This window comes from Poecilia reticulata, chromosome 5 (genome assembly GCF_904066995.2).
Source record: "Poecilia reticulata chromosome 5, P_reticulata-male-v2, whole genome shotgun sequence".
NCBI classification, from domain to species: Eukaryota; Metazoa; Chordata; class Actinopteri; order Cyprinodontiformes; family Poeciliidae; genus Poecilia; species Poecilia reticulata.
This window is the reverse complement of record NC_088834.1, coordinates 13,323,840-13,347,247: the sequence shown is the minus strand read 5'-3', so window position 1 is coordinate 13,347,247 and position 23,408 is coordinate 13,323,840. Positions and strand designations below refer to the sequence as shown.

At 37.4% G+C, this 23,408-nt stretch overlaps 1 protein-coding gene across 11 annotated transcripts in view; it reads right to left on the bottom strand.

Moving 5' to 3' along the window:
* The window catches only part of cacna2d2a (calcium channel, voltage-dependent, alpha 2/delta subunit 2a), a 240,773-nt gene that overhangs the window by 155,942 nt on the left and 61,423 nt on the right, over positions 1-23,408 (bottom strand). For all 11 annotated transcript variants that reach the window (XM_081607057.1, XM_081607059.1, XM_081607058.1 and 8 more), the window contains one exon: positions 3,344-3,460. In XM_081607057.1, the coding sequence (XP_081463183.1) occupies positions 3,344-3,460 (117 nt within the window). The remainder of the gene's footprint in view (positions 1-3,343; positions 3,461-23,408) is intronic.

Sequence of the window (23,408 nt, the reverse complement as noted above, 5' to 3'; positions counted from 1 at the left end):
ATGTATCCGTACACATTTTTATACTCATGCATGTAGAAATCAAAACAGCTCAGTGGGAAAATAATACAGCTTTGTGACACATAAGCTCTGGATGCAGAAGTTAACATGCTGCTTTGTAAAGTATGTCACTGTTTTTGCTTGTTTTCATTGAACAACCACAAACCTTGATGCATTTGAATGGGATTTTATATGATGAACCATCATTAAATCCACAAATAATTATAACATAAAACCTTCTAACTGCGTCTCTACCAGGTTTGTCCATTTAGAGACCCAAATGTCTGTGAAAAATAACGTAAACTCATCTGTGAAATAACGTAAACTCATCTGTGAGTAGCAATTCTCAACTATTGACTAACTAAGCTTTGATATAAACCATGTATGTGTGTTATTGTTGTTCTGCTGCGAGATGAAACTTCCTTAAAATTCACCCCGTTTACTGGGCAAAATTAGAACATCAGAGTAAACAGAGTCAATCTACAGAGATCACACTGGACCAACAAGAAAATAAACAAACACAGCATTCGTCAAAGGAGCAACATTCAAGGTAGATGAAGCGAGAGGAAAATGGACAAAGAAATATTAATTTTTGAAGTTGAGAATTACAGTATTTTATGACACCACTCATTCTTATTGTCACTGACTTTATTGCACAATCTTTAATTTCCCCCACATGCTTTTCGGAGCACCTCTGGGCTTTAAAATGGAGCAGAGTCACACGTAGTGTAAGTCAGAGTGGCAATGAATGGCGGTGAAGTGCGCACCAGAGCGCCGCTGCATGTAGTGTAAATCCGGGGTTAGCTTCATGTGTTTTGAAGACTTTAGCATCGATCACCCTGCATTTAGCTTCACTATCAGGGTGATATGCATTCTACATTTTCAGCAACATGCAGCGTCTTGCATATACATCAAAACGTTACATTTTTCTCAAGTTTTCCGAGTCTCAGGCGCTTGCAGCAAACTGCAAACAGGACTATTTATAGATATGTTACTGCACAAGTAATTGATGACTGCTGTTGTTAAAATTGATGTTGTTAATGTTCATTTTCACAGATCTTTTGCTGCTTCTGTAATAAAACACTCTCCTTGTCAGCACTGTCCGTTTATGTAGACCAACATGTTTGGTTGGGTTTCCAGCAGTGCTGTGTAATTTTTGGATGATAGATAAAATAGTGAGATGTTTGGAACATAGTATATTATTTTATGATTTAATTCGACTTCAAACCTCTTCGCAACTTTCTGCCAGCAGTGTTTCTTGATCTTCATGGTTCTCAGACCTTCTCAGGACAGACAAACATGTGGACGCTATAATTATTTGTCTTCTGAAAATAATTATTTGCACTGTATTTTGTTTGGGATTATCAAAGTAAAAGTGGCTAAGAATGTTCTGATTTAATTTGAAAAAGTGTTTGAATACCATGCGTCATTATTCCTCCACTTCACATTTCATGATTACTTTGTATTGGTTTATCACCTAAAACTCTCAAAAAGTTAAAAGGGTTTTAATAAGTTTACAAGGAATTGCATATTGATTGATATACAGATATAAATACAACAGCATCCATCATCTGCCATTGTAGAGAGAAGGGACGAGATGTTGTGGTGTCAGCTGAATTTGTAATGCTGTTCTTCCCAATTAGAGCTCCCCTACTTTCCCCCTCGATTTCTAAAATTAAAAATTGATTGTTTGTACTTTTCTCATTTCCCTTCATGTCACTCATCCTTCCTGAAACTGTATCCCCACCTTTTTTCTCAGAGCAGTGAGAAATTTCCAACTGAGAGACCAAAATGCATTTTTAGCTAATCACAGGGCCTGCCTGAGCATAACAGTAGCAATAATTATACAGCAAAACACAAGACACTGAAATGATAACCTTTTCAGGCACAGTCTCAGTAGAATGTATTGTTTTAATAAAAAACATGGGAAAAACTCTAAACTGATGCAGAATTAAATGAGAGAGGTAATAGCATGAAATTATATTTTTTTTAATTGAAAGTAAAAACATCCTAATGCTTTCTGCTTGTAATATGAACATACCTGTTTAAAGCAGCAGTACAGCCTTCAACAAAATGGAAAGATACTGTTTGATGAAAATCTTCAGTGGTGATCAGTGATCAATACTGTGTACCTCAACGTAAAGCAGAACATTTTCTTCTATATAAAGTCACACCAAAGGTTTTATATTAGGTAGGAAGTCACAACTCTGCTTGTTTTAGCCAAAAATATCCAACATAATTGGCTAAGCTACATTTTTATGCTGTCTTTTGGGTTTATAGCAGTCTTTCTCTAACTGTGATCTGTGGGCGCCCCGTAGTGGTCCATGAGGTACTGCATGTAGACAACTGTTTATTTGCCAAGTCCGACGCTGCAGCTAGCTTACCAAAGGATTGTGTTTAAAAGTAATAATGGGACGGTGTGCTGTGGTGGCGCAGGGGTTGAGCACAACCCATGCATGGAGGCCCTAGTCCTCGACACGGCTGTCGCAGATTCGATTCCCAGCCTGGCAACCTTTGCCGCATGTCTTTCCACATTACCAACTTTCCTGTCAGATAAAGGCCAATAGAGCCAATAAAACCTTTTAAAAAAAGGTAATAATGGATAAATGGCTTAAGACCAGGACATTGAAAAGAACAACTGAAGAAAAAGGTGGAAAGTTTTTGAGTTGAGTTGCAAAACTTGTTTTTTTAACACTCTCATGTTACCCAGCATGTCAGGGTCATGCAGATCAGCACGGTCTGCGGCTGTGCTGAATGCAATGTGACGAGGCGGTGAACAGCACTGCGCCAAACTGCGCCCCACGCTGACTAATTGCATCTTAACACCTAAAATTAGAAACAGCCCTAAAAACAATATCAGACCACTCTGTAGAAAAAAAAAAAAATTTGATTTCCACGTGTTTTATATAATTGAAGAGCTTAGAATCCAAACTTTCAGAATCTGTAAATAACTAAAAACGCCCAAGTAGATGTGTTCATGGTTCATGGTTACATTTACAAAACAGCGACTCTCTTCACATGAGGCGGAACAAAGACAGTTAAGAGACTAAGAGTTGTGTCACTGAATTTGAGAACCTGGATTAGATATATATTTTTATGTATGTAAAGTGAAGGCGCACACAGCTTTTAAGGTTACTGGAAACCTTGACGTTAAATCGCTGCAGGTAAACACAGCGGCTCAGACTGCTTCTTGGCATTTTCCTTTTGTCTTTGTTGTTGAAACAGACAAATTATCCTTATTTGTATGAAAAGCAACTGAACATTTCAAAAGAGTCCATGATGCATGTGGGAAGTGAGGCATGGCATCAGCTTGCAGACAGGTGACAGTACGTGAGGAGTCTCTTACCTCTAAGGCTTTGCTCTTGCTGTTTAGCAGCTTGGAGATGTCCCGCGCCACTCGCTCCACCAGATCCTTGGGGTTGTTTCTCTTGATTTCAAACTGGCTCTTCTTCTCATTATAAATCTGCACATGGAGAGGAAAAAGGAGGGATCAAAGGTCACGCAACCACATCCATTAGCTTAATTAAAGAGATCACAGAAGGGCTGTTTGCTTATTTTCAAGGTGGAACACACGATGGTAAACATTTACTGTAGAGTGGGCCGTCTGCCGGCTGCCATTATACCCACAAGCCTCTGCTCTGTAGAGGAATTAAGCGCAGAACAGAGCCTTAATGGCAAAACACTTAGCTAGCCAGCTGCAGTCTGGCAGTCAGAATGAAATTAAATAAACGAACACCCCAGCAGATTCTTACTGCTGGGTGAACACCTTGTGTCTCTACAGTTTTAACTCTTAAAGAACAAATAAATGGGGAACATTTTAAGCAGTTTGGGAAGAAAGTCTTTGCATTTTGTCCTTTTTTTGTAGGAGATCCTTCCACCCAGCAGATGTTAGACTTTGCAACCATCACAGCTCTCAGCACACTCAGTGAGTGTTAATGTACTTGCCGTTATCTGTCCAACATCAACGCTGCACAGCTTTTCATTGTCACCATTTGTGAATACATGCATATTGTGCACATTTTTTACATTCTTCAGAACTGGAGTTCATTTTGTCTTTATGTGAGTTTGTTTGCTTTTATTGCACAGAAATGTCCCCATTCTGGGACAATAAAGAATATTTCTATTTATCGCCTCAGATTAACCAACACAGTTAAATTCGCAGAGTGGAAAATCTGAAGCAGCACAATCGTACAATGTAAACGTACAAAAAGAAGTATCTCCAAAGGATGGAAGTTATATTTAAGACATTTAAAAGAAAGTCAAGATTTGTTTGAGTTACACAAATAATAGTTATTTTATCCAACTGTTAAATTCCTTATTTTATAGGTAAACCTCATAACGTGCACTTTCCCATCCACTAGATGGGAATTTAACAGTTGGATAAATTCCCATCTAGGGTGTTTCTCAACCCTGGTTGAGAAACACTCAACCAATGTTTCTCAACCCTGGTCCTCACCGCCCTCCCTGTCCTGCTGTGTTTTAGGTATTTTCCTTCTGCCACACACCTGAATTGTATCTCTGGGTGATTAACAGGCGTCTGCAGTACTTGTTGGTCATGCAATCATTTGAATCAGCTGTTCTGGAACAGAGGCACATCTAAAACATGCCGAGCAGGGGGGCGCTGAGGACCGGGGTTGAGGAACACTGCACTAGAGGAATATTGATTAGTTACAATCGTCTGACTTTAAACATACAAATTAAAATTCTAAAAATTTAAATAAATTTGATGGCAGAAGCAACAAATTAATGAACACATATTTATGTAACTAAATAACATTTTGGACCTGTCCAAAATGTTATTTAGTTAATTTATAATGGAAAATGTGGGCATATTTAAAGGGGCGGTATTAAGTATTACACCTGGAGGAACTGCAAATCTCCGGAGCTTGCAAACTCCTTCTCAGTCCAACGCACCTAAGAACGGTTTTAAACGGCATAATGGAGGAACACTGTTATGGAGACATACGGTTTTGGAAAGAGCAGGAGCTTCTTAAAGAGACAGAGACCAATTTCAAGGCATTAAATTGACGTTTGCAACATACTTGCTTGATTAAAGTGAATAAAGGAAAATATAGTTACCCCAATTGTTAAACAAGTAATAATTAATCAGACTTTCCCGATAGATTAATCAGAAAAAAGTAACAGCAAGTAGAGCGTTGGTTCCATGAGGGATGGGAATGTTTGTAAAGCAGGATCAGGAAGTGATCGAGTGGCAGTGGACTGGATGGCTGACAGAAGAAGGTACTTGGAAGATTAATGAGCTTCTCTGTAGGAAATGTGAAGGCTGACTCAGCAGCCTGAACTCCTCCTGTAGCCTCCGACGGAGGGGAAGACAACATTTCCTGCTGCCTCTGAACACCGAAACATCCAGCTTCATAACAAAACTAGCTAATATTTGCTTTCTAGAATAAAATCAAGCAAACGTTTATCATTTCTGCTATATATTACAATGACAAAAATGTCTGTTTCTGCCGGTTTTCATGGTATTATATTTGTCTGCCCATATTTAGGCAACTATTAAACTGTTCCTACAGGGGAGGAGCATGGTACAGGGAAACACTTTGTTTGACTTAACACCCGTCAAGAACAAGAATGAGTCTTCATAAATGTTTGATTGTTGTTGCCATTCTGTAAATAACAACACTTTTCACTCAAATTTAACATTTATAATGGACTCTTAATGCAACTTTGCTTTAAAAGTGTCTTTACTCACCAAGTAAAGCAAAACTGACATTTTTAATGTAACCTTTAATGAATCTTTGCATTACAAATGTTATTATTTACCAAATGACATAAACAATCATAAATAGTCATGAATGCTCCTGGTCATGGCTCTGTCGTGTTTGTCATGTCAGTTTTATGAACACTCCTTCAAATAAAGTGTTACCCAAAACAGGATCCACCAGCAGAAAAAGATTCACAAATATAAATGCTCTTCAGTAAAATAGCATCTAAAGCTTCAGCTTGCTGAACAAAATACATCATATGTACGTAATGATCACATCTGGTTGGAGGCGGATATTGGTTCATAGTTTCAATATAACCAAACAAATAAAATAAGTTTCTTAAACGTCGACTGTCATTTATGCAAAGCGAAGCAGGTCGTTTTCCAAATCCAGACATTCGTGTTACTGAAACCGGTGGATTTCATCAACTTTGTAAGATTTTGAATAATAAAAGGTTTAGGTGCTTCTGACAGCTGAACGCGTTGAGGTTTCAAACCTTTGACAGGTAAAAAATGTTTTTTTTTGTTCATAGTATTGCGAGTTGAAAAGTATCATGACCCAAACACTCTTTTAAATGAATCAATTAAGTGATTTAATGTGCCATCTGTGTGTCACGGCACCAGGACACTATCTGGTTTGTAGTTCAACATTTGTAAACCTGTCAAGTGCACACTAATAAAAAATACGATTATTCTCCAATCCAGAGTCCTACTACACACCTGATATATGAAGTGAGGAAAGATAAGCAGACAGTGATAAAACTGGTTGTTAACTTTATCACATTTACTCAAGATAAAAAATATAAAGTATATCCCTCAGACAGTAGCAGAGACTCTGGGTTTGTCTAGAGAAACCATTGAAACCTGTATGATTGTTTTATTTGTCTAATTACCTGCAGAAAAAATATCTAAAAGGTTAAAGTTCTGAAGTTGATACAATGCTAAGTTGTGGTATGTAAAAATGTGGACTGCATCATTTTGATCAGCTTCATGTAAAACCCCTGCTGTGCAATCTGTTTGTTGACGGCCTCATTAAAGGTCTTAAAGTGTTGAGGAATACAGAACTACAGTAAATAACATAACCACTGTAATATTTCATAATATTACAGAGTTCATGTCGGACTGTTTGTGTTGTAAACCTGATGCAGCTCAGAAACAGAGATGTCTGAACTTTCAGAGAACCTGCCATCAACATACCAACAACACTCGCGTTCTCGCTGTGCACTTTCATATCATGTTAAAGCGCCAATACAAATAAAAATTAAACATTCTGTAATGTTAGGATCAATATTTATACTTAAACATAACCAAATGTGTTCTGTGTAGACAGAAATAAAACTATTTAATGACTGCTTTCATTCTAAGGGCAAAGATTTGTTTCATTTGCATCAACACTTTAGTGCCATTAACTTCATCTTAAAGATTAAAATTCAGAAGTTTTCATGAATTATTGTAACATTTGTTGTTATTCCTATCAGAACTGGTGTAACCGAGTCAGGTTTGAAGTTAAATTTAGCTGGACAACAAATTGTCCCAGTACTTGTTGAGATAGACGATAATATTATTGTTTTGAGAATATTTTCAATTAATTTGTTAATAATGGCATAGTAATGTAAGTTCACCCTCTCAAAGACCAATAAACTTTGATTTTGTGAAGAACCCTCCGAACTGGAACCAGATAAATAAAACACAAAAAGCAAAAACAGATAATAAAAGGAAAATAAAATCACACACAACTGAAACCATGAATAAAATGGATTATGAGGTCTAAACAAAATTACTCTTCAAAAAATAGTAACCATTAGAGCGCAAGTTATTGAGTTCATTTTAATTTAAAATGTGATTAACAGATTAATTGCTTATTATTGCAACAGGCTTCAATGGTAATGCAGGAATGCATCCTTAAAGACCAATAAACTTTCAATTCTAATGAATATTTAACACTGGAGCCCAAGACATTTTAAATATCCAAAACAAACAAAACAACGGAAACCACAAACAAAATTCATGATATGGCCTCTGTAAACAAAACTGTCCTTCAAAATAGTTGCTAGGTGAAACAAATTGAAGACTTTATCTCCCAGTTTGAGGCAGAAAGAGAGAAAAGGTATTTGACATGTTGCTAATTGTGACAGGCCTGATCCAAACTTCAACGTTCCTGCTGATGTCTTGAGATGTTGCGTCAAAGTTTCCACAGGATGTTTTGTGGTCATGATGTCAAGCGCACTCGTCTCTCCCGCTGTAAAACAGCCACATGATGCTGCCACCGCTGTACTTCACAGCTCGGATGCTTTTCTCGGGCCTGCTTCCCTTTTCTCCCTCCAGATGTAATGATGATCATTATGACCAAATGCTTCATTTGTTTTTTCCATCAGACCACAGGACATGTCTCTAAAAATAAGATATTTGTCCCTCAGTGCTTTTGCAAACTGCAATCTGACTTTATGTTGCTTCTGAAGTAATGGCTTCTTCCTCACCCTTCCTCATCCTCCTGGTGTTTATGCTTGCATGTGACCACAGAAACGTCAAATTGCCCCCAAAGACGAACCAGATTTGTGAAGTTCTAATATTTTCTTCCTGATTTTACTTTAAACGGATCCACAGGTGAGAATCCAGTTAACACAAAGGTTGTTTATTATGATGCTATTTTAATGTTGTTGTATCAGAAGCTAACAAAGAAACTACATCATCAACCTGTCAGTACAAATTCAATTAAAAAATACTTTGTTGATTCTGAATGGAAATTAAATAAGTACTGTAATAGTAGTAATCTTAGTGTATGTAAACTTATGACCTGGAAGAAAGTTTAGGAGGAAAAATCTCAATTTCTGGCCTTTAGCAAATTTAAATATTTTTGGAAATCATAACTGATCTAAAAAATATTTAATTACAGATGTCATTTAGAAAAAAAACATTTTTTTTAAATACATTTCAGAATAAACCAAGAGCCCACTGCACTGAACCGCATTGAAAACCTCCTGGTTTTCCCACCAAACGCTGGTTTCTGAACTCTTCCTGAGTTAAAACATTAGTGTTGCTGTTTCTAAACAAATATAAACTTGTTTTCTTTGAGGCCTGAAATCACTGCATCTCTTTCGTTATCTTGACCATTTCTCATTTTATGCAAATAAATACTAAATTTTTGCTTGGAATTTTTTGTCAGTAGTTCATAGAATAAAAGAACAATGTTCATTTTACTCAAACATGTGCCTATAAAGAGTCAAATCAAAGAAACAGGTCATTTTAAGTGGTTTCTTAATTTTATCCAGAGCTGTATGTGTACAGCATATATAAATATAAATTTTTCTCACTAATCTAAATCCTGGGGTCACTTTAGTTTCTTCACCAACTGGGACAGAATGGTGGGCTGAGGAATCCATGCCCCAACTCTGAACTCTCCTTCTGTCAACCTCACACAAAATCAGACCTCGATGCACTCGGTCCGCCTCTGCATTCATGCAGCAGTGTGACTTCACATCCGCTGCCTACTTGCATCATGCAGAGCACTGTTGTGAAAGCATTTGTTTCTGTGACACTCCTCTCATCTCATTTATTTATATTATTCTTTAATTTTCAGCCCATTTGCAGTTCATTAGTTGGCTGATGCATTTGGACCAGTTAAGAAGGGTGAGTACGCACTTATCTTTGATCTGATATAATGTTTCATTCCCGCTCAGCACGTCATTATAATTAACAGCAGCAGGATAATTTGTACAGTAAACGAGACCGACTTCAAAATCTGACATTTTTTCAATTAAACAGTTGATGACGAACAGAAAGGTGGAGTTTGAAAGCTCAAAACCTCATATCACGATTCTGCAGAACAAGCAGCACAAATGTTATTATACACATTATTATCGCTAAAACCTGGGTAATATAAAAACATATATACAGAAAAGCAACTGCGTCACTGCGCAGCCATGTTGGTTTAGTGGTGAAAGGAAAAGACCTGAGTTGACCAACTGGGCAAAGCGTTTTGCTGTGTCAACCAACATGTCTTTGTTTGGTAGATTAGTATAAATGAAGCCTTCTGTTGTGAGCACTGTTGCCTTGCTGCAAGAATGTCCTCGGTTCTGATCCGATATCAAAATCTGCCCAATCCATGAGGGCAGATCTCTTCAGCCTAATTCTATGCTTTGTGCGACGTCATGCTTTTTTGTTTATTTTACATTATATTTTTAATTGCACTTTCTGGACCATTTGGAAAAAGGTTTGTTGCAGTTTATTCTTTAGGTACTAAACCTATTAGGTTTGTTAGTTTCAGTTTCAGCTTATTATTTAGTTTTCATTGGCTGTTATACTCCTAATTTAACCGACTGAACAAACTAAAGTTGTGTTTTTACACGTTTGGCCAAACTTGTGAAGCTATTGCTGAATTTAAGTGTGATGTACTGGTGCAGAGTTATCAAATAAATTTGTCATTCAGTACGTTTATGTTTGTGTTTAACAAAAGGAAAAATTTAAGTCAATTATGTTTTTCTGTATCGAATCGGTATCGACAGATGCAAAACCCCATATCTGTATCAGTATTGGAAGTGAAAACAGCGGATCAGTGCATCCTTAGCGAATCCTGCAAGGTTAAGTTTTACTGTGCCTTGCCATAGTATTCATACCCACTTAACGTTTCTACATGTTGTGACATTACAACTCAAAACCTCCATGTTAGGATTTTATTATTGGATACTTGTGAAGTGGAAGTAAAAATCATTCATCATTTACAAAACAATAGTGGTGTGAATTTATAATTACCATGCTGGAGTTCAGGCTCCAATCCTGTGTCTGTGTACTGACATAAACAGCGTTCATTTACCAACTGGTTCATATTTATCCATCACAGGAAGTACGAATAAAATAGAAAAGTTGAAAGAGTACGAATAGTTCTTCAAGGAACTGTAGAAGGGCTAGTGGATAAAAAGTTTCTGAAAATCTGCAGAACATCCCAAACAACTACATGCATCTACGTCAAGGATCAGTCGCTCAGTTATTAAATATTATGTCAGAGGGATTGATGAGTTGATGTGCTGCAGTTAGGAGAGGGAGAAAAAAAACAAAAAAAAACAGCGTCTGCACAATCCGTCTCTGTCTAACCAAAAGCTGGACGAGCAGCCGGGGGGAGTTTCCTTCCACCGGCCCACTAAGCCAGCAAACTTGGCCCCGGAGACTAAAACCACGCAAGCAGAGCCGCTTCAGTGCGATCGCCTGGTGTCTTATTCTAGCAGCCATCAAAGGGACGAGGAACGAGTTCACACATTTTAAATGACTTCAGGCAAAAATTGTGTTTTTCCCCCCCCAATAGAATTAAAGCGTTTGTAAAAAAAAAAAAAAAAAGATCTTTCTAAAGCACAAGGTGGTTTAATTTGGTTCAGCTTTAAATGAAACCATCACCTGCTTTCAGTAAAAGCCTCGACTGGAAACCTATCGCACCATAAAACAAGAGCAAAGTTTCTTCCCACTCCATTGGCAAACTGCGAACCGTGACGTCTTCAAGTGAAGCATTTCTCGAGTCGATTTAAAAACCCCATGTCAACTTTGTTTTAAAAATCAATATTAATTCTACTAATGTGCTGATAGTCTCCAGATCTGCCTCCTCCTGGAAGATTCATGGCAGGCTCAGGGACATTATAGACAAAGAGAGATTTTTCTCTTCACACCTTAAAGACAAAAACCAAAGAGGAGGAAGAAGATCAATAAACGTTATATCCAATAACACGGGAATCATTTTATTGGCTGCACAAAGGTCATTATTATTTAGTATTTTCATTCTTGTGTCATTTTTGTAGCAGTTTCCAGCAGGGAAAGGAATTCTCTGAAATGCCATTTCCATCATTTAGGGAGTTGAAATTATGCCAGTGTTGCTGTATAATTGTGCTGCGACTACAGAGTGAACTCCTCAGACGGCCTCGCTGGAAAACGCCTCGCCCTAATCTCATCATCAGAAAATTGAGCCAACGCACTGCTGGGAAATTAAGCCGACTACTGTCACTGCGGTCCAAAATGTATGGAAATTAGCTCCAGCCACACAAGCTCAAACTACCACATGGAAAACGCAAATAATAGAAGGATTAATAAACGAATGCTGCAAACTGCATGGCGGAAGAAAAGAGCGACGTTATCATGCATCATCTTTCAATTTTGTGACATTTTTGTTAAATTATTACTAATTAAATTATAATTTTACACTAGATAAACTTGTTAAGAATAGAGGAACTTTACTGTTTTGTTTATTGACTGAGTCGATGGTAATATGTACTTATAGATGCAATACTTATGGATTTGATGAAGATGTGCCAGAAATATTCTGGACTAAAATCCTTACAGAGCTACAATTATTAACATTTATTATTATTAGAGCATATTAAACTGTAGTAGAGGCACTGCTTTTAAATAAATTCAAACAGCTTAGTAATATGTTTTTTCTAAATGTTGTAAATTAGATCTGTGTTTTGAAAGATTTAGGTTTCTCTTTTACCATAAGCCACTTGTCATTTCTATTGTGTTTCAGGTATTTATCTTAAATTTTTACATATTACTTTCACTGTAAGCTGCTCAAGAAATTTGTGCAACTGTTTAAACATCATACGCTAAAACGAAATGAATACATTCAGATACTTAGAATAGTCAGCTAGGTTTTTTTAAATGATAACTTTTTAATCAACTGGTTCATAAGTTACATTTAATCGAGTATGATTATTATCACGTCCATTTACCTTTAACTTGCTGAATTTTCCCACTATGAGGCAATAAAGGAAGTTTCTCCTCTATTCTCTTTCTAAATGTGCAATAAAGCAGATGCACAGAAAAAAGCTGAACTAAAGAGCAACTAAAGCACATCAACAAAAAATTTATTTAAATACAGTTTCTGAGTTAATGGCTTTATTTCCCACTATAATTCCCACAGTATGGGCTTGAAGGCTGCTTCACAGGGGAAAATGCTCAATAATTTATTAATTTATTGACTTGAAAGTATGTTGGTGATTGATGTCTTTTCCCCCTCCCCTCACAAAGATTAGGGGCATGGCTAAGCCCCATTTACATTACACAGACGTGTCATCACTGAGCAGCAATTTACCATCTGAAAAAATAAAACCCTGGAAACAGAAATCATCTGTTAAAAGTGGTGCCCACCCCTTTTTTCTTTTCGTTTTTTTTTTTTTTTTTTTTTTTTTTGCAAAGACCACTGATAGCTTATGGACTGGAATGGCTGTGGAGCAAATTAGCAGTCTTAATCAGTTATGCTGTTGGCTCAGAGCTCCGCGGCTCAAACAGCTTTCTGTGTAGGCCTGTCATTCTCATGGGGGAAAGAGGAGAGGTGGCTCGGCTGCCTGCGCCGCTAACAGCCAACCCAACCTTCTGCTGCTAACGCTCACACAGGACACGACAGACGTAACTATGCCAATCGGCACCAATATGCTTCCTCTGGCAGCCGGGACAGTCAAACACACAGAGAGAGAGAGAGAGAGAAAATCCCACACGCATGCAAATGGACAAAACAAACTTGCATTTCCACTCTGTGCAGCTCAGACACGTCAAAGAGAATTCACATTCTCATCATTAGCTGTGATGACTGGTTTCACTGTGCCAACCTCTGAGTATCACTGTAAACACACAGATGGAAAGACAGAGGGTGGCAGGACTCCAGGAAATTACTGTTAAAAGTGTGATGCAGATTCATCTGGCTCCAAAAATTCATCAAACGATCGAGTTCTCCTTCTTTGCCAGTCAAGTCCTGCAGCTCAGGCAAGTAAATGCTGCATAAAAGTTTAGCACCAAAACACTGTCAGAAAAAAACTCAAATCTAATGGTGTGACTTTTCAATGTTTAGTTTTTCTCCTGGATTTCCTAGTAGTGCTCATGCTCTTTGGAAGAGTTGGTTAATAACTGTTACATTTACTAAATTACATTTATTTGAGTCACTTTTTGGGGAAAAAATGTACTTTTAGGAGTATTTTTACTGCGCTGTACTTTTTACTCTCATTTGAGTAAAATGTCTGGATTCTCTGCCCACTGAATGAAAAAGAGCAGCATAACAATTTAAATGTCAATAAATGTCAGGCAGAGTTGGGTAATAATACAGTTACTCAATTACATTTACTTCAGTCACTTTAAAAAAAAAAAAAAAACTTTTAGGAGTATTTTTACTATGCTGTACTTTTTACTCTCATTTGAGTAAAATGTCTGGATTCTCTGCCCACTGAATGAAAAAGAGCAGCATAACAATTTAAATGTCAATAAATGTCAGGCAGAGTTGGGTAATAATACAGTTACTCAATTACATTTACTTCAGTCACTTTAAAAAAAAAAAAAAAACTTTTAGGAGTATTTTTACTATGCTGTACTTTTTACTTTTACTTGAGTTTATAGTTTATAAACTAAGTGTAGTTTATAAACTGATTAGAACAAATTAGTTTATAAGATCAAGAGAAACTCCTATTAGTTTGTACATTGTGGATTAATTATGCTTACTCCTTACATAAACTCCTATTAGGTTGTAATTGTGAAGTACTTTTGTTGTCATTTTGTTTGTATTTCCTCTAATAAAACACTTTGAAAAGTTTTGTTGCTGAAAATGTGCTGGATAAATGAATTTATCTTACCTTACCTTGAGTAGTTTTATTATGAAGTATTTCTAATCTTACTCAAGTAAAATTATGGATTTTCTACCCACTGAATCCATCCATCCATTTTCTTTACACCCTTGTCCCTTAGTGGGGTTGGGAGGGGTTCTACCCACTGAATGAAAAACACATTTTAACCAAAGATTCACCAAACAGAGACACACAGCTGCAGTTTTTATTAATGGTTTGCAAGTTTTTCTATTGACAAAAATCTGATTTGGAAACATGTTCTTTATTTGATTTTGTTATTTTTTGTTACTTTAAGGAATTATTGTCATTTTTGTGCCTAAAAAATATCGAAATTTCCACTTAACTTTATGTTTTGGTCTGTCTGATTATGTAATTTTTAAATATTAAATGTCAACTCTACCAAATACTTTTTTACTCTTGCTGGAGTAATTTCTTGGATGGCTACGTTTTACTTAGTAGTGCTACTCTTACGTATGTACAGTTTTCTGTACTCTGCCCACCTCTGCTCCTTGGTGGCACTGATATTCTTGACTTTTCGCCCGTGTCTAAGAAACAGCGACATGCTTATCTCTCTTTGAAGTCAGCCACAACAGGGCGACGTCTGGCTGCGGCAGTGCTAAGAAAGTTGACAGAGACAGATGGCGCGTCATTAAGGAATATTAGTGGGCTCCGCCAAGCAGACCCAGCTTCCACGGGCCCCAGGAAGAGTTCAATAAGAGAGAACACGTAGGGAGAGGACGCGCCCCTCGGAGGAGCTCGATAAGAAACAAACACACCAGAAAGCTGTGGTAGTTCAAACGGGATGGAAGCCTCCGGAGGAGTCCAGACAGGCACATAAAACGCTCAAACGTTGACTGCTACCGTCAGACTACTTTCTCTGGGAGGTTTTTCTCTGTAAATCAGAGACAGGAGGAGAGAAAGAGCCTCCTGTGTGACGGTGATGGACAATTTGCCACCAGCTTTGATAAAACACACGACTGACTGCATCTGAGATTTGATGGTTTCCTTTAATCAGCAACTTTTCACAAACTGATATTTTATAATTAACAATCTGAACATGGTTGACTTGAACTGGACTTTATTTAATTGAATATGAACCAGTCTGCTTCTGATTGGACTGCGCTGGAATGAAGTGGGTTGATTATAATTAACATGGTCTGAATTTAATGGAAATTTCACCAGTTTCTCTTTATAAATGCCTTGTGATTATGTTTGTTATTATTTGGTACAATATAAAAAGCAGAATTGGTTTCAATTAAGGACATTTACAGGATTCTCTCAAACACATACAGCTCTGTAAAAAATGAAGAGTCCACTGCACTAAAAACCTCCTGGTTTTTCCACCAAATGTTGATTTCTGAACTCTTCCTGAGTTAAAAACATTAGTGTTGTTGTTTCTGAATGAGTATCAACTTGTTTTCTTTGCATTATTTGAGGTCTAAAAGCACTGCATCTTTTTTGTTATTCTAACCATTACTCATTTTCTGCAAATAAATACTAAATTTTTGCTTGTAATTTCACAGTTCACAGAATAAAAGAACAATGTTCATTTTACCCAAACATAAACCTTTAAAGAGTAAAATCAAAGAAACTGATCATTTTAAGTGGTCTCTTAATATTTTCCAGAGCTGTATGTCAAACTCAATACCAGCCGTAGCTTTTAATGTGGCTCTCTGTATTACAGGGAACCTTCAAGATAAGTTTATCAATCAAATCAAAGCAATTCTTATCTTTATGCAACCAAATTACATCAATGTGAAAAGATGTTCCACATCACTTAATTTTAACAAACACTTATTGAATACAGAGATGGTTATTTTATTAATATTTAACCGTTTCTTTATGGGGTTTTCTGCCACAACAGGCCCTTCATGTGACCGAAAATGAAAATGAGTTTGACATCCTTGCTCTAAATGAAAAACACATCAAAAAACAAACCACAAATTAATGAAGCCTTGCTTTCTGGTGATTGCTTTACATTATTGGGCACTAAAACATGAAATCTGACAGGAGTGAATCAACGACCGAAGAGGTAAGATACTGCCTTGCTTCTTGTTCTTTCACCTAATAATATCAGATAGCAATTTGTACAGTTTAACAAAAACATTTCCATCACAGATTTCTCTCAAGACTAAAGTATGTTGATTTGAAAAGAAGGAAAACTGATCTTTTCTTTTAATCATACTTTTCTATTTATATTGTGCGGTATTTATTCATGCCTTAATGATTCACTATCAAAGTTTGGCTAAAATGAACTGCAGGTCAAAGCAATCAAAGAAAATATAAGATTTAAAAAAAAAAACTATTCCTGAACCTACCAGGCTTTTCTATGTTTAAATATGTATCATCTCTTTTTAAGATGGATAATTTGGCAGGTAAATAATCTGAGTGCTTTGACAGACATATAATCTGCATTATGTGTTTTCCTATCAGCAGTAACAATGGAAAGAAACTCATCCTTTGCCAGTCCAGCGTGCAGCGTGCAGCGTGCAGCGTGCAGCATGCAGCGTGCAGCGTGCAGCGTGCAGCGTGCAGCGTGCAGCGTGCAGCGTGCAGCGTGCAGCGTGCAGCATGCAGCGTGCAGCATGCAGCGTGCAGCATGCAGCGTACAGCGTGCAGCGTGTGCAGGATCTGCTGCTAATGTCCTGGTGTCAGATATCAAGATGTTTGGTCTTGTACAAATGCATGCTTCAGCAGGCCAGAGCTGTAATGTTGGTGTAGAAAACACTATGAGGGGTCAGTTTGTTTTCGCTACAACACCATCCAGCGCAGGGCTGACTAAACAGATCAGTGGAAATTCGGTTCGTTTTCTGGCACGCAGATTTTGCCTCAGTCTTTAAGAATGACTTACTGACAATAAATTAAAGGAGTTGCTCACTGAACTTTTCCACAGTTACAAATTTCAAAGTTTTTAATTGGGATCTTACAAACAAATGGAACAATACAAACAAACATTGTGTTTTCCTCTCAGCTAGAACTTTTCACTGCAATCACAACTGGAAGACATCCAGACTTTTAATTTTTGCCCGTTCATCTTTGTAAAAAGGTTCAAACTGAGCCAGACTGGATGACATGCAGCTATGATTGCCAACCTTTTCAAACCTTGCATTAGACTCTTATTCAGCTGCCTGAACTTTGACTGGGTCACTTCAATCAAAGAACATCCTCTGATCAACTCTGGCTGGGTGTTTAGGATTATTGTCCTACTAGAAGCCGAGTATTTGTTCCAGTCAATGTCATGTATAAAAGCCCAAAACTTAGGTTTTATCTCGCCACATTTTTCAGATATTTATTAAGCCTGTTGCAATAAGCAGTAATTTACATTTTATTTTGGATATTTAAAACGATTTTTAGTGTTTTCTTTAAAAAAATGTACTTTATTAACCTGTGAGAGGGTAAACTTGCATTATTATGCCATTATCAACATATTACTTGAAAATATTATTGTTTATCCCAATAATCAGTTGGACAATTTATCATTTAGTATTATTTATTTTTGTGAAGAAAATGGGAAACAATGCACATTTTACCCACTTGACAATTTATTCATTCTGTTGTAATGTTTAATTCAGGGGTGTGAATACTTTAAGACACTGAATAAACAAACTTTCATAAAAGATGTTCTAAATCTAGTAACCCTTTGTTGTGCTTGGATAAATACGTTTTATTTTTTCTTCGCCTTGCCACAAATTTGAAATATTTAATTTTATTGTATTCGCCCTTCATATTTTAATGCAGCCAAGTTCACTTTATAGATGATTTCTTTTTTTAATCAAACAATTTCTAATCTTCAAAAGCTACAGATGTAAATTCAATAAGCTTCTAAACCAAAATCCCTGAACTGTGTTCAAAGATGATCCTTGAAGAAGTGCTGCCCTCTTACCAGTAGGCATAAAAAAGCAACAGGGGTCCAAGTGAGCCGAAGCTCAGCCAGAACATGAAGCAGAGGCTTCCTGTGGACATCTGAGTAACAGTATGCAAAGGAAACAGACATCCCAGCACAGTTTGAAAAGCAACACAGTGTGCCAGCGCCTACAGAAAATAAGTGAGCGCAGACCCTATCCTGGCAGCTGATCCTGGGAAACAAAAGGCTAGGCTAAATATTTACATAGAGCCCGAAGGGAGAGTTTGATATTAGAGAGAGAGGAAAAACAAAAAGATGAAATGGAGGGTGGGGTTAGGATGGGCTGGCTGCTGCAACATTATCTGAGGGGCTGTTAACCTGAGATACAAGCAGGTCAAAACAAAGGAAAACATTGTTCACATGCACAAACCTGCAACTGCACACAAACAGGATCCTGCATTCGCTCAGCTTCGCCTCATCCCCATGGTCCTCTTCGACTGCAGGTAACAATATGATCCTATTCAAATGTCTGACTGGTCTTATTGTGTCTCAACAGGCCTGAAAGCATCTGATACAACCAGAAGGATATCTTTAAGCTGAAACGCATATGCACCACGTTTTTCAAACTTCAAAACAATAAAATTGTTTTAATTCCAATTTCAATTATCCTTGTTATGACATTTTAACTCACAGATAATTGAAATCTTTAACTGAACAGAAAATTTCATAGCTACACTTCATCATCTAATAAATAGAAAACAGACAAATTTAGGAAAACATGGAATCACGCTTGAATATTCCAGTGATGATTTTGTTGTCATAACTCTCCATGACCCAGATTTTAAGCCAGGTGTGAGCGTTAAGAGCAGACGAAATCCATCCAACTAACTGGATGTATTATTATCATTCAAAGTATAAATGTCCCTGAAATGAAACGCAATAAAATGCAAAGCAAATATAGCATCAACGTTTACTGTGGGATTAAAATACTGAACACACAGGGTTGACAGCCGAGGTTTGATGTACAGGTACATCTCAATAAGTTAGAATATTATCAAAAAGTTTATTTATTTCAGTAAATCGTTTTAAAAAACAAAACTCAAACTATATTAATTCATCACATATTAGATGATTATGGCTTACAGCCAATCAGCAGACAACATTCACTTTCTCAGGAAATTTAAACTTTACATAAAACCAGGACCAGGTGTTTTAACACAGAAATGTCAGCCTTTACAGAAAGGTGTGTCCTATTGCGCAAAATTCACATTTGTAATGTTTTTGTACTTTCATTTGGGTCTCAGCTGTTTCTAAAGGCAGCCAAAGCACAACAGAAAAAAAGAAAAAATATCCACCGTTACCTAGCAACCTCTGCCAAGCCCAGCCCATCACCTAGCAACCGAAGTGGAACCCCTCCCCATTTGGTCAGTTGGTTTTACCTCTGTATTCTCTACAGGGTTTGGATCAAGTACAGTGACACAATGGTAAATAAACCGGGTGTTTGTACGTTCGGTGGTGAGGCCAGGTGCTGGAAAATGAAATCAGAATCTCCATAAAGCTTGGCAGCAGAGGGAACCATAAAATGCTTTAATATGTCTTTGGTGGATGGCCACGCTGACTTTTGACTCCATAAAACGCAGCAGACCAAAAACAGCAGGTGACCCAGTTACCCAGATCGTCACTGAGTGTGGAAATCACACACTAGGTCTTGATTCTGTGCGAAAGTCAGTCTTTCTACTGACTTTTATTTCCAAATATAACTGAAGATCGACAGTCACAAGTAAAGTATTTGAACCAATGAGCTTGTTTTTCTTCTCTTTGTTATAGTTAAGACATCATCTCTGGTTGAGAAGAGGTTTGACAAACTATTGAATGGACTCTGCTTTTAAATCCTCTAAACCAGACGTGTCAAACTCGAGGCCCGTGGGCCAAATCCGGCCCGCCACAGCTTTTTATGTGGCCCTCTAGATTCTAGACTAAACACTGTATGCTTAAATACTATGTTATCATTCAAATCCACACAGTTCTTATCTGTTTAGTCCCAAATTAAATCAATCAGTCCCTCCCGTTTTTTGAGAAGTATCATGGAAATTCAAGCAAAATCAACAAATTCCCGCACTTTTTTGCAGTAATGCATAATTGGGAGTTTATTGCAGATTTTTCTCAAAAATTGTCAAAAACTTCCTTACTTGTACAAAACGGCTCCAGCCTTATTTGATGTCAAATTATAGTCCATGATCTACACAGAGTAATAAAAAGATGTATTTACCGTCACAAATATTTCCAGATTAGTACCACTAGCACTTTGACTTTTATTGCAAAAAAAAATAAAAAAAAAAAATCACAAAAAGTGATCAAGGAGGGACTGAAAATATGGTCAATAATATTTAATTTTAAGAATTCATTGATATCTGAGGTCAAGATATCCACTATATCATGGCACAGACAAGGTGAACCAGCAGACACAGCTGGACCCCAAAATGTTTTTTTAAATGCCAGTTAGTATCCATTTATTAATGAACGCTGGGAGAAGAACCAAAAAGGGTCCAGCTAAAGTGGAGTGTAATTACAGAGAAAACCAGTAGCCAGCCAGTTGGGAACCATCAAGCGGAGGGATTAATAGTAAAAGACTTGCTGGGAAGAGGAAGTACCAAGGTAAATGTGGGGTATCTTCCTCCTTTTCTCATCTCCGTCCCTCCATCCTGTCTCAGTCAGGACATTTGTCTTTCAGACAAAGATAAACTGCAGTTCTTTTATTAACTTGCTGATGGTTGGGAATTGTTTCTTTCCCCTCATCCAGGAGATTTACTCAAACAGACAGCTGCAAAAAATACCCACCCTATAATTATTCCTCCTCCCCCCATTCAATAGTTTATGTTGGACCAAAATTGCATGCAGATTGTCACAGTAATGCCATTGTCAGGAGCTGCTGTGTATCAAATGCACAATCATCCAAAATCCATCACATCCCATCGCATTAGGGCACAGACGAAGCAAAAATAACCTGTGCCTGTGAGGGATCGAGTACGTTATGTTTTGGGACGTGGATGCATGTTGTGTCTGTGTCAAACAGACGTAATTTAATTTGCAAAACAGTAGATTATACTATAAAATCTGCATGAATTTGTGAGTACATGGCTGCATTTTTATGTTCGCGGGTCGACAGAGGTCCTCCTGCTGAGGAGACACACCCTCAGGGGGATTCGCTCTGTGCAGCGTCTTCTTCCCTTCCTCCTCATTTGACAAATTACTGTGCCGATTCCACTCCACTGAGGCAGCCTGGCACCTGTCCATCAGCCTCACTGCGAGCTCGACTTTTCTCAGTCGAAAACGGTTTGAAAATGCTGTGATTGGGAAAAGATTTGTGATATTTTAAAATAGCGCTCAGTCGCATTATATTTGGTTTACACGCTGATGCTCATCTTCCTGACGCTCATCTGAGGTCATCTGTAAATTAGACCTTTCTCGCATCTGCCCGTCTCTTCCTGAGGTTTTCGTCATCTTCTTAAACAGAAAGCGTTTCTCTGCCAAAACAATACATACTTGTCATGTAAGGTCGCACTTCTGTGAACTTTGTAACTGACAGGCAGTTGCTTGTGGCTTGTTTAACATTAAACAAGCCACAAGCTTAGAACTAGCTCTCACTTCATTCCTAACGTAACAATATAAGTACATTACAACTGTTACTCAGTCGCAATTTTTAGTATTCTAACCACCCCTGTGTAAATACTAAGTTAAATATCAGTGATATTTACCTTAGTACTTACTACTGAACTAGCAAAATTAGCTTAGCTAATGTAGCTTTTAACAGCGATCTAAGGCTGCATTCCCATTGCAGCCTGAAGTGACATAATTCCAGTTTATTTGCTTTAATGTGACCTGCATCTGATCTTTTCATGACAGTCTGAATAACACAGGTTGGACATCTGATACGGATCAGATTCAAATGCGACCTAACGTCCAGGTCGTGTTCATCCAACCTGAACGTCACTAATACTCGACAAACGTCACTATTCTGCATAATGATACGCAAGCCAGAAGAAAAACAACAACCATGGCGGACCATAATGAGGATTAAGTCGTTAACATACTCCCTCCGGTTGGACAACATCTTCAAAATCGTAAGCTATGCTCCACCGTTAGCATCCATGTTAACTTCCACAAACACTGACCACTACTTCTTTATGGTGGTTGGCTAAACACTGAGCACGCTCTCTAGCAATATTGCGCCCTCTACTGCGCATGCGAGACACTTTCAGGTCGTTTGGAGTTCAAACTGGAGTCACATATTTGGAAGTGTGAACGGGCACGGCAAAAAAAATCTGATTTGACAGAAAATGGGAATTGGGTCACTTCAGGCTGCAGTGTGAACGTTGCCTAAGACAGACATGTATGTGTATGTTACTACATGTACCTACTCTGAAATTCACCAGAACCTTGTTATTTACTTGAAGAATTCATAAGTCATTGCATAAGTATGCATAAGTACCGCAAAGATTCTCCATATGGAACGCACGCTGTGTTCATTAGGAAGTGAACTATGAGATCGGATGCAGCTTAACAACATCTTCTGACATATTTCTTCTCAGTTTGTTCATGTATCTGTAGCACGTTGGTTAAGAGTGTCCACATATTATTTTTTCGTTGGTCTCAAAGCCATGGCTCCATATGCACCTACCTCTTTTACCCTGATGTCTGGTATTCAATCTCCCACGCAAAATTTGCTCTAAAAAATACATCAGTGAGTATGACATGAGTAATGACCAACAGGAGAAAGCAACTTTTAGAGCCAAGTATAGATTTACTATAATCTGGAGTTCAGATGCTGAGGCCGGTGATGTGGTGTTACATAATTTAAATGACTGAAAATCTGCTGCTCCTGATGTTAAGAAGTGACAAAGTGCTCATTAGACCGAAGCTCAATATAAAAAATTTATGTAAAAACACATTATAATCAGTCAGCAACATTTCAAGATCTGGAAATGACTCCAATTAATTTGCTAATTGCAATTTTATTTAGAATTTGAATTTTTTGCTTTTCACACAAACCCTCAGAAAAATAAACCCACAAAATTTGGCTGGGCTTAAATGAGATTTAAGCAATATATACAACATGATGGTAAGTTATTAATAGTTTTAAAACAAACTTTTTAAAACAAAAACATCATCTAAACAATAACTGGCTTTTCAATAAATAATTTTTATCTAAGAATGAGTTCAATCACCAATTTTTCAAGTATTTTAAAATTTTAACTTA